Genomic DNA, 12,612 nt, shown 5'->3' on the forward strand with positions numbered 1-12,612 from the left:
AGATGACAAAATAAGCTGACCTTTTTCGGTCACAACTGTTGGTTGCAGGCTGACATTTATGGTCACCTAAATCTTCTGAGATTGTTCCTGTTGATATTACAGTACAAGTAATAACTGCATCTCAAATTTAAATTTGGCTCATGACAGGGGAATATAGATTTGTTCAATCTGGGATCAGCACACAGTGGTTTGGTGTAGCTGACTAAGGCAAGGTGGTAGACTTATTTTCATTACTGCCAGGTTATTAGCTGCCAAATTTTAAGTTGTACCTAAAAGAAACATCTATTATCTCTTCACCCAGGTCATTTATTTTGCCACTGGCTGCATGTTTGTGTGGGATGGTGGGAGGCTGGGAGGGAGTGGGAAATCAGCTGGCTTCTGTGGGGAACCACTCCAGTTGGCTTTCCTCCTGAGAGTGTAGGGCTGAGCTCCCAGGCCGGGAAGGTAGAAGGAGAAGGCACATCTACTTCTATGTTCTGTCCTGTCTTTGTCATGGCCTTATTAATCTGCTAATATGGTGTGAGGAAGCCATCCTGGCCTTGTTTGAAAAGGAACAAATGTCTTCCATGCCTTTGTGACTCGCACCATGCTAAAGGCTGGGTATATGAAAATACATATGCCATAATCTTTATTCTTAAGCAGCTGTAATCTACTAAAGTAGACATATGTGTTGAGAGAGTATTATAGTACATTATGGTGAATGCTATATTAGGGGATCTATATAGATTTCATCATTATCCACATTTGATTATTATGTAGAAAATGTAATTTGTGAAGTGTGTGGTTTTTTTTTTTGTGTGTGTGTGTGTGTGTGTGTGTGTGTGTGTGTGACCGTTAATGTACTAGAGGCCCGGTGCACAGATTTGTGCACCAGTGGGGTCCCTCGGCCTGGCCTGTAGGAATCAGGCTGAAACCAGCAGTTCAACATCCCCCTTGCGAGAGGGTGCAAGCCAGTCTGAGGGATCCCACCGGTACATGAATCCATGCACTGGGCCTCTAGTATGCATAGAAGATCTTGGTTAATCTCTTCTCATCCTCTCCCTCCCTCCTTTCCTCTGAGATTCATCAGTCTATTCTATGTTTCCATGTTTGTGCATTGAGTGTCTGCCCCTGGTGGTCATTATGCATCATAGCTACTAGTTGAACAGTCAAATGGTTGCCTAGGCTGTTATATATATAGATAACTGTATTGTTATTTTATTTTTTAATTATTAATTTTAACTTAATTTTTAAAAATTATAACTTTATTGTTGAAAGTATTATAAACATCTCCCTCCCCCCTCCCCGTATTGACTTCTCCATCTTGCTCTTGTCACCTGTATTGTTATTTTAATATGATCCTTTTTTCTGCTTTTTTCCTTTTGACTCATAGGTCTTATTCCTACTTCATTGAAGTGTCCATGGATGAACTTGATTGGATCAGAGTGATTGATCATTCACAGTATCTGTGTCGTTCTTGGCAAAAGTTATATTTTCCAGCCCGTGTTTGCAGGTTAGTTCTCATGTATAATAAATGACTTTGATGTTTATTTAAGGAGATTTGGGCTTTGACAAGAAACAGATTACATTTTTGGTTTCACAGAAGAGTTTTTCAGAGTATCAGCTAACATACATCTCAGCAAAAACTTAGAGAAACTATGGAAAATTAGGCATTTAATATTTAGAGTGTGCTGTGGCACTGTTTATCCAAAGTGTTTTGTACTGTTTTTATGTAGTACACATGTAAAGGAACATGAAGGGACAGGAACACTGAGGAGTAGAAATACTTTCTGAACTGCATGCTGTACCTTGAAAGCAGTTATTGTTAAACAGTACATTTTCCCCACGGTAGCCAGGAGAGTGTTTCTGGAGATTTCTCTGGCAGTCCTCAGGGCATGAGGAGCTTTTTTTGATGTCACTGTGCCTATTCTGAATGTCTGAGTTCTTTTTCCAAGTCAGTGAATATCCATAGAATTTGACAGAGCCAGTGTTTCTAGTGGTGTTGGGCTTGGGGCGAGGGAAGCTCAGCTGGTGGGGCTCCAGGCTCAGAGCTCCTTAGCTTGTATTGTTGTGATGTGTTGCAATCCCATGTTAGTTTGTCTTAAAAAGTATTGTTTAGGTATAACCCATATTTTAAGCTTTCTTTATGAAATTCTGTAAAACCTAAGTGAATAATTAAATTGGGAGTTAAGAAAGGTGGTTAAAGGATCTCCAAATTGTGTTGTTTCTGTTATAATTTTCCCCTTGGAAATTGCCTCCAGATATTCTTTACCTTAGAGTCAAAGGATCAAAGGCAGGTTCACTTGGTGTGGTGAGGCAAGAAGAGAAGGGAAGGGATATTGAAGGTGTTAACTAAGGAGAATGTGGAGCTGACCCCTCACCTAATTCCCTCCTCACTCTCACCTGTCACCTCGATTGACCTTCTATTGTGGCTGATTTGGAGCAGGCGGATTCCCACAGCACTTACTCTCTTGGTCAGTTATACTTATTAAATGCATGATTTGTCAAAATCAGGCTGAATTCTTCCTTCTGCCACAGGAACTCACAGAACCTTTCAGCCTCTGGTATAGTAAAGAATGTTGCCTACTTTTTTTTTTATTTATTTATTTTTATTATAGTATGACCAGACACAATATTGTTATCCAGGAATCCTCTTGTGGGAAAATGAAGAAAATCAATTTCATTTCCCCAAAGGGGGACTAAAGTGTCTCAGGTCTGGCAGTTGCTCTTTTATCAGAGGAGTTTTGAATGGATTAAAATGAGAAGGACAAGAAATTGAGTGAAGATTCTGTATCTCAGAGCTGCCTTGGGATACTTCAAGAGTGACAGAGGGGCCCTGACATGGGGGACATGATTGAGTCTGCATCGACTCAGTTTATTACTATTGTATTGGATTAAAAAATAAGCGGTGTAACAGCCAAAGCGTCTGATGTGCACCGAAGGACTGTGTGCTTGTATTTAATTTGAAACCGTAGGAACATGACTCCCAGAACAAATCATAGTGAATATAAAACCAGCCATGACAGAGTTTGTGTTCTTTACCCATTTTAAAACAAGCCCTCAGTTATGGCCTCTGGTTTTTAGAAAATATACTTTTCCTTATTTATCATTGGGCATTATTTATATTCCTCTTTCCTTATTTTGTCCCTCCTGGGTGGCCTTGCCTTTGCTGGTATAGCTTTTATATGTTGTGGAACATGGGCATATTCATGATGCTAGTTTTTGTCTTGATTTAGTTGCTCCCAACTCTGGTCAAGAATAACTGAGAAAAGGTGGTGTTAGAGAAAGTGTTAACAAGAAAAGGAAGGAGCCTTGGTATTGATATTGGTTTAAAAATTTAAATGTATTTATAACTACTTTAACATTTTATGTTAATTACTACATTCCTTGATATACACTGCCTTTTGTAGTGTTTGGAATTTTGGTAGTATTTAAAAATGAACCTAAGAATAAGTCCCTATTGATTATTCAAGGATGTCTTATACTTGGTGCTTCTTATCTTCACAGTCTTTTTTATAGTATATATATATATTTAAATATATTTTATTGATTTTTTTACAGAGAGGAAGAGAGAGGGATAGAGAGTTAGAAACATTGATGAGAGAGAATCATTGATCAGCTGCCTCTTGCACCCCCCCACTGGTGATGTGCCTGCAACCAAGGTACATGCCCTTGACTGGAATTGAACCTGGGACCTTTCAGTCCGCAGGCCGACACTCTATCCACTGAGCCAAACCGGTTTCGGCTATCTTCACAGTCTTTTATTGACTACCTAAACAGTGTCTAAATACACTTCTAGCTTCCCTAGGCACATATAAATTCTTTATTTCTTTAGCTTATCAGTATTCTGTTTATATTATGTCAGTTAAAATGCACATTTATAATGTTTGCATGTCACCTTTATTCTTCAGTGTCTTTCACATGTTAGTCTTGCCTCTGATACTAAAATTACAAGCTCTTGGAATCAAGGAATATAAATTCTAATCTTTTAGTGTTCTTACACAGTATTCAGATTATGACCTTGGGTGCAGTAGGTGCTCTATAAATGTTACCACAGGATTTATGGGGTCAAGGCACTGACTGGGTAATGAAGAGAGATTGCTTTAACGTTGATATGTATATATTTTCATTGGTACTTTTAATTCATGTGTTTGTTAAAATGCACATCATGGCTGGAGAACTCTCTGGAGTGGTAAGTGGTTTTATACTGTTTGCAAAGGCTACTTTCTGTTTTTTTTTCTTTAGAAAACTGAATTTTGAGTTTAATCCCAGAAGCTATAATATGAATGTCATGTATTGATGAAAGACTACATCAAATATATTCACAAAAGAAAAGGTACTCTGTGAACTGGGGAGTGTGAGATTACCCAGCCCTCTCTGAGTCCAGGCTGGGCTGCATGCAAATTAGCATTTTGCAGTAGAAAAACCATGGACTGTGGAATTGGAGCTCTTCTCAAAACCTGGTTTCAGCTAATACTGGCATTGTGATCTTAATAAAGTTGTGCCTTTCTGAACACTCATTTTTATACCAGTAAAAATAGAAATACCCCCCCCAAAAAACAAACAAAACAAACAAACAAACAAACAAAAAACACCAAAAAAAAAAACAAACAGTAATAGCCCTGGCCAGTGATTCTCAGTGGTTAGAGCACATGTGTCAAACACAAGGCCCGCGGGACAAATCGGTCCCGCCAGGCCTTGCAATGTGGCCCGCACCGCGCTGTCATCACTGCACTCTGCTGCGTTTCCATCACAATGACAGTTTATGACTGTTCAGTAAACCTTTCGGCCCGCGATTTAGGCTGGATTTTAGATTTTGGCCCCTTCTCTGATTGAGTTCGACACCCCTAGGTTAGAGTGTCAGCCTGTGCACTAAAGGGTCTCAGGTTTGATTTCCTGACAAAGGCATGTTCTTGGGCTTCAGTTTTGATTCCCAGCTCTGGTTGGGGCACATAATCAATCATGTGTCTCTCACTTCATTTCTCTCTCTTTCTCTCCCCTCCCTCTTCTTTCCTCTCTCCTTCCCTCTCTCCTTCCCTCCACTTCACTCTCTCTAAACAAAATCAATGGAAAAAATATCCTCAGGTGAGGATTAAGAACAACACACACACACACACACACACACACACACACACAGCCACATTCTTTATGGGATCTGTTGTGGAGGGTTAGATGGCATAGCACATATATGAGTACTGAGCACAGTGCCTGGCCCAAAATAGGCTCAGTAAATTGTTTTTATTAATAATTTTAAAAAAATTAACTTTCTCATTTCTAAGTCTCTCAACTGGTGTTTGACTTTCAGAGAAAGGAACCATCCCTACCATCCTCTTTGGTGATGGTGGCTCTCACTACAAGGAAATTTTTCCTTACCGCAGGAGCCTAGTTTGGTTCAGAACTTTTCTATTGCCAGTCCATATTTAGTAATCCAAAACATTCATTTAATAGGTCTCTTTATCTTTTTTAAAAATTATATCAATCTTTTTAATTTTTTTAGTCCTCACCTGAGGACATGTTTTTTGTTTTTTGTTTCAGAAAGAGAGAGGAGAGAAGAGGGAGGGGGGAGAGAGAGAGAGAAACATTAACATGAAAGAGAAACATAGATCAATTGCCTTCTATATGCACCCTGCCAGGGGTTTGAACCTGCAGCCTGTGTATGTACCCTAACCAGGAATCAAACCTACGACTTTTCAGTGTACAGGACAATGCTCTAATCAACTGAGCCACACTGGCCAGGGTAGGTCTTTATGTTAATAACCTGCCCACTTGTACGTTTCCAGCATTTTTCAAATGTTTTTGTTTTGGTAAAGCATTTCTTATTCTGATGAAATATATATATAACGTAAGATTTCCTATCCATACATTTTATGGAATGTAATTCAGTCTGTATTTCACCTCACCAAGGTAGTAGATGTTATCTAGTGACAAAGCTAGAGTGTGGTGCCAACCTCAACAGTGAATGGAGGGGAATTAACCTCTCTGGCCTTCTAGGTCTTTTTTAGGTACTCATTTGGCTCTGTGCTGCTGTAAGTAGCCAAAAACTTTAATAACTCCCTCCTCAGCCCCCAACTGGGGATGAAGAAAAGTGACTTGCTAGTTTCAGTACAATTTTTCATATATACTCAGAACCATGTAATGTCTTATCAGCTTTCTCTTTCTCAGGAAAAGGCAATTTCTGTTTTATCCATAAATTCTCTAACCTTCAAATTGTCTTCTTGGCTATCTAGTAAGCTCTCATCAAATACTCCCACAGCTTTCTTAGATGGTGGAGTTTAGGACCAAAAAAACACTAATAAGGAATGGCAAATATTGAGTATCCCAGAGGAGGTGGGGGGGTTGGTGCTTAAATTTTTTTCTGGCTTTTTCTCAACATGGTACTGGTAATTTGGCAGCCATATAATGTTGCTAAATATGAGAAGACTCGAAACATAGGTTTGAAGGGTAGAGATAGATTTCAGAGCCTGTATATGGTGGCTGGAATTACAAAACAGAGATCTTGAGATAAAACCTGGGAGTTGAGGCCTAAAAGCAAGGTCCTCAAGGATATACCTATTGGGAGAGGGAAGAAAAAAGTGAGGGCAGACATGTTTGCTGCAGGGCTCTTAGATTAGAGGAGAGTCGGGAGGATCAAAGCTTACTGAAGACAAGGCCAGCAGGGTATCGAGAAGATGAGCTTCATAATTAGATCATGGCACAGGAGGGACAACCCAGGGAACACAAAACTGAGCTTTCTCTTTCTTTTCTTTGTTTTTAATTCTCAAAGTGGAAGTGTCTTTTCTATGACATTTTTATTACAAAATTAAACTGTAATACATATTTTAAAAATTGATAAAGCTTGCTATCTGATAAAACCATAGCAAGTTTCTACCAATAGCACATAAAAACGCCTCTGCTCTGAAACTGCACCAGTGCAGGCATTGTCAACATTTTGCCAATTGATTTATGATTTGTTAAAAAAGATCTTACTTTAATTTGGATTTCTTTTATCAGTGAAGTAGAATGTCTTTTATTATTGGCCATTTGTTATTTCTCATTTATGAAAAGCCTATTTTTATCTTCTGAATATTTTTCTTCTTGGGTAATTATCTTTTTTTTTGGCAAGTGACAACTTAATATTGGTGTATAGATATATATTATAAATAATATATTTATTATTATATGTGACATTATCTTCTTGCCTGTCATGTTTTATAGTTGTTATCAGTTTTTTTTTGTTTTTTTTTTTGTATTTTATTGGTACCTTTTGCCATATAGAATTTTACTTTTTAAAAACTGTGGCTGATGCTGCTCAATGGTTAGTGAGTCAGCCCATGCACCAAAGGATCTCAGGTTTGAATCCTAGTCAAGGGCATGTACCTGGATTGCAGGTCCTTCCATTGGGGCATATGCGGGAGGCAACCAATGGATGTCTCTCCATTTATCTCTTTCTTTCTCTCTTCCTTCCTTCCCATCCCTTCCTTCCTCCCTCCCTCCCTTTTTCTCTCTCTCTTTAAAAAAAAAAATCAATGGAAAAATATCCTGTGATAAGGATTAACCAAAAGCAAAGGGTAATCATATCTGCCATTTTTATGATTTCCAGTGGTCGGAAGTGATACCATGTTTAGAAAGTTGTTCCTCACTTCCAACGTTAAAGAATTCTATATTTTTATAAGTATTTTTCTACTACTTGTTATTTTTATGTGTAAATATTTAATCCAGCTAGAATATTTTGTGTATATTTTTGGGCAGAGATAGTCAGCTGGCTAAGACTACTTAATAATCATTCCTTACTGCACTAATGTGAGTAGCCATATTCACCATGCACTAAGTTCTAGCATGCATTCTGCTCTGTTCTATTGATTTCGTTGGCTGTTGCTCAAAGTGTTTTAATTATTGTAGTTTCCTTTTTTTTCTTTTCTTACAATTAGAATTGTAATGTGACAAATGTGTCATGGAGAAAAGAAAGGGCGTTTTAGAGCATCTGCCCGCCTGTCTTCTGGTCTCAGTGGCCACATTAGAGGCCATAAATGATGATAAACATCTCACTAGTATGGTTCTATTCTCATTTATAAGAAGAAATTTAGGCATGATTCACCAGCTAAGGAACTAGATTTTTCTTCATTTACACATCTGTTTATTTACCACTCACTCATTTCACAAATAAGCTCCTTCTTTGTGCTTGCATTATTTTTAATATTGAGTCCATGGCACTGAAGAGGACTACCAAGGTTTCTGCTCTCAGGGAATTTGGGAGAAACAGATAAACTAATAGTAAGAACACGTCACATAATTATGAGTGTTGTGAAGATGATATTGTGATAGTGAATCAAACCCTGCAACTTTGTGATGCACAGGACGACTCTCTACATGGTCAGGGCGAGAAGTGGTTGTTTTAAACCGAGATGAAGGAAGTGAATTCCCTGGTCATTATTTTAGATTTTAGATTTTCCCTGGTCATTATTTTAGATATTTAGGTTTTCTTTGTTGTGCATTTAATATTTTTCAGGGATATTTGGTAGGAGGCCTCATTAGATGAATACTAAAACTGTACTGTTTTCGGTATTGGGCACTTGAATCTCTTTTATTGCTACTGTTTATTTCAGGTTTCTCCTCATTCCTGCCATCATTAGATGCAGCATAACTTTTATTACCCATCTTCATTAGATTATAGTACCTACACAGTTCTATAGATCTATGAGACATAAAACAATTCAGAAAATAAACATTACTATTGATGGCAACATTCCTTCCCTACCACATTAACATTGTACAAAAGCATGTGTGTCTTCTTTTTCTCCTCCCCCTGCCCTATAACTGGGCATTGATATTATTTGCTTTATTATTTTTTTTAAAGCAGGTACTTTTACATTACTCAGTGGTTTACCAGGATGCTTTAGCTTTAGAATCACAGCTAGAGTTATGCTGTGCCTTTACTTTCTTTATATGATTGACATCTTCAGAATTCAAGAAATAGCTTATTCCTATGTAAGTAGAAAAATAGTTTTTAAAAGTAACCATTTTAGCTTATACTTAGTTTGAATTGTCTTTCTACCTACAACTTTGATACCATTAATTGAACTAGCACAGAGAATGAAAACCAGAATGTAGCCACATGGTGTCACTATATCATTACAATTTTACTTGGGTCCAAAGAGAGGCTGAAATTGCTTTTTTTATAAAACCGTATTTAAATAGAAATTTTTCTGAAGTCTGTGATTTGTGAAATAACATGTGAAACTGTTTGTACCATTTAAGCCTTTCTACTCATGTGGAGCATTAATTATGCCCAAAGTCCATAGATGTATGTTCAGGTGCTAGCCAGCTCTTGACTTTCCATGTGCACAGTATAGCAGATATGTGGGCTGCTATTACTTTTAAAAATCTCATATGTAATACCTTAATCAATAAAAACAAACAAACAAACAAAAAACAAGGCCAATAAAAAATGTGGGGAAAAATTCTCCCTTTAGAATTTTGAAATAAACATAAGAGTAACTCAAAGGAGATAGTCCATTAAATATTTGTAAGGAATTGGAAAGCGAAAGAAAGGAGGAATGAGGAGGAGAGAGAGGGCTATAGGACCTCAGGAAAGAGACAGGGAGGGAATAGTTTAACACTTACTAGCATCTGCATTGTTACCTTATATGATTCTTATAATAGCTCTATGAGAAAAATACCACTACCTTATTTTTACAAACGAGGACATTGAGCTCTAGAGAAGCTAAATATGCAGGTCTGTCTGAATACACAGTTAACACCACAGTCTTACATTGCCTTTGCAGGATATGAGATTAAGAAAATAGCTCTGTTTTGGAGTAGGAGGACACTCAGAACTCCAAAGACGCTCCGTTGCCTCTTTGGCAGGAGCAGTTTCCAGGAAAGCTGAAAGAAGGCCTGTGTGGCCATCCTCTGCTCATGCTGGTTGCAGCCGCCCAGAGACAGGATACTAAAGCTGAGGATGATGAGGGTGATGATGAACAATTGAGGAAGTTTTTCTCTTTTAAAATGTTCCAAAGGGAGTGTAGCAATCCTTTATCTAAGTCTCTTTTGTCAGTTTGTCAATAAAGCTTTGAATTTTCTGCCCCTTAGTTCCCCATAAGATCATTTTTAGATTTGTGTATTACAGTGAACCTGATGTTTTTAACTCCTGATTTATTTTTGCTTCAGCTGTGTTTAGGAACAAATTTCATATTATTATAGGATTTCTCTTCAAAGATCTTTTAATGTTGAATTGCTTTTTAAAAGATTATTGATTTGAGAGAGAGAAGTAGAAACATTGATATGTTGTTTTTCTTATTTATGCATTCATTGGTTTAGTCTTGTATGTGCCCTATCTGGGGCTCGAATCACAAACTTGGCATATCGGGATGATACTCTTAATCAGCTGAGCTTCCCAGCCAGGGCCTGTTTTTTTCTTTTTAAGTTGAGGAATTTTCCATTTATTATTTTCACCTAGAATCCTCTTATTAGGCCCCTCCACCCCAAATCCACTGTGTTTTTATTCACTAAGACCTTTCAAACATGGGTTTGTGCTTAAGTTATTCAGTCAAATCCAGGGTTTTTGTTTTATTATATTTTGTTTAAAGGATAATAACAGCCCAGCTGGTGTAGCTTAGTGGTTGAGCATTGACCCATGAACCAGGAGGTCACAGTTCAATTCCTGGTCAGGGCACATATCCAGATTGTGGGCTTGACTCCTGGTATGGGGTTGCAGGAGGCAGCGCATCAATGATTCTCTCTCATCATTGATGTTTCTCTCTCTCTCCTTCTTCCTTTTTTGAAATCAATAAGAACATAATTATAAAAAAAAAAGGGATAATAACATGTTGAGATTCTTTTGTGTGTAGTGGAAGAATTAAAATATGAGAAAATAGAAGAGGGTTGCCCATTTGCTTTATATTTTATAGTTTTAGAATATAAGTACCTTTTTAATAAGCTGACTACACTTCTTTGCAAGAAGTTCACACCTGTGGAGAGAGTAAGAACATGTTATGGAGTAAAGCTTTCCTGACTTTTCACTTTGGAAGATTGAGAAGAGGGAATTACAGCTAAATCTTGGAGGTGAAAAATACAAAAAAACTTGGACACAGATTTATTTGTGAGTTGCAGAGTCATTTTCCAGTCCTGTTTACTTTGGAAATGGTAATCTAAAGAAGGTATTGGTTAAGTAGTTGACATTCTCTTAGTGAAGAATTAGGTATGTATATACTTTAATTGTATCTCATACTGCCTAGCAGTGATTGCTTTGACCTTTCATAGCATTTATAGCTTGAATCATCCACTTTAGCCATTAATTACATACTATATCTTGTATACCTCTCTAATTATTTTGTGTTTCTTGGACCTTTAAATTGCACATAAGGTAACTTGTTGAGTCTCTTTAGACCTCTCCTATCTCTCAGTGCAGGTGCCTGGATAATAATGGATTTTTTCTGGAAAAATCCTTTTAACACTGCTATTTTTTCTCTCTCCAGTGTTAGAAGGAGATACCAGGAAATAAGATTTTACAGTATTTATTTCCACAGAAAATATGCTTAAAGAGAACTGTATGTACAGGTCCTGTGGTTAATAAAATCATTAGCTTTCTCAGTGATCATATGATCATATAAACAGTACAAGTTCCCTAGATCAGTGTTCCTTCTGTGGATGCAAGGTTAGCTCAGGGGAGAGTAGGCCAGAAGTGAAGCCAGATTGCCTGGCAGCTGCCAGAAATTCTGGGCGGAGTGCCAGGCTTGGTTCACCTTCTAAAAATTCATCTCCCAGCATGAAAATAGAGGGCTCGATCTCTGCAAGGAGTGGTAGTAGCATGAGCTCTTGGACTTCCTTAGGCCCAAAGTGCTCTATTGATGCAAGGAAAGGTGGGGGAACTAATTATTGTGAACCAGAGTCTTTGACCTCATTTAAGGATTGTAATATTTTTCTTTAGCAGCTTACTTCATTATATTTCACATTATAATTTCATAAGTTAATAATTGTTCTTTCAATTAATGTGGGTCATATATACACATTAATATGTTCTGCCTGATAGGAAGCTATAGGTTTAATTTCTAATAGTCATAGAAATTCTATGCACATTATGAAGCTATTAGAATGTAACAGCTGTTTTAGTTCATTTCACCCTGCAAAAGAAATTGATATAGACTAAAATGATCAGTAATTATGTATTTTGAAAGCTAAACTGCCAGTTATAGAAAGTGCTAATTTACACATTAGATACTGATAAAACTACAGGATGCTATGAGTTTCAAAGTTATTGTTAGTTTCTGCCTAAGAGAATCTGTGCCAAAAGACGTTTTCTCTCTTTGAAGTCCTCGTTTGCATTGCCTATTGTAATTTTGAAGTTGCAAATCAACAGATATGAAGAACTGCTTGATATTTTTCTAAAGAAAAAAAATATAACATCTGTTAGAAGTAGTAGAATCTAGAAGGATTTTATTTTCTGTTGATCAGTGCTTGCCATCTGCCTTCCATTTAATGTTGTAGAAGCAAGACTGCGTTTCCCTGTTCTGAACAGATGATGTGCATGGTTTGTTGAGATATATGTATATTCTGGATGTGTGTGTGTGTATATATACCTACAGTGCTTAAAATCACACTTGAAGTGCAAAACAGATAATGAGTCTCCATTTCTGGCTAATTTGCATATTCAGCTCT

General features: G+C 37.3%; 1 protein-coding gene across 4 annotated transcripts in view; it reads left to right on the plus strand.

Moving 5' to 3' along the window:
• Positions 1-12,612, plus strand: part of BTBD9 (BTB domain containing 9) — a 397,317-nt gene that overhangs the window by 62,520 nt on the left and 322,185 nt on the right. For all 4 annotated transcript variants that reach the window (XM_036414400.2, XM_036414401.2, XM_036414399.2 and 1 more), the window contains exon 6: positions 1,373-1,492. In XM_036414400.2, coding sequence (XP_036270293.1) covers positions 1,373-1,492 — 120 coding nt within the window. The remainder of the gene's footprint in view (positions 1-1,372; positions 1,493-12,612) is intronic.

The sequence above is a fragment of the Pipistrellus kuhlii genome, unplaced genomic scaffold, assembly GCF_014108245.1.
Source record: "Pipistrellus kuhlii isolate mPipKuh1 unplaced genomic scaffold, mPipKuh1.p scaffold_m20_p_5, whole genome shotgun sequence".
Taxonomy (NCBI): domain Eukaryota; kingdom Metazoa; phylum Chordata; class Mammalia; order Chiroptera; family Vespertilionidae; genus Pipistrellus; species Pipistrellus kuhlii.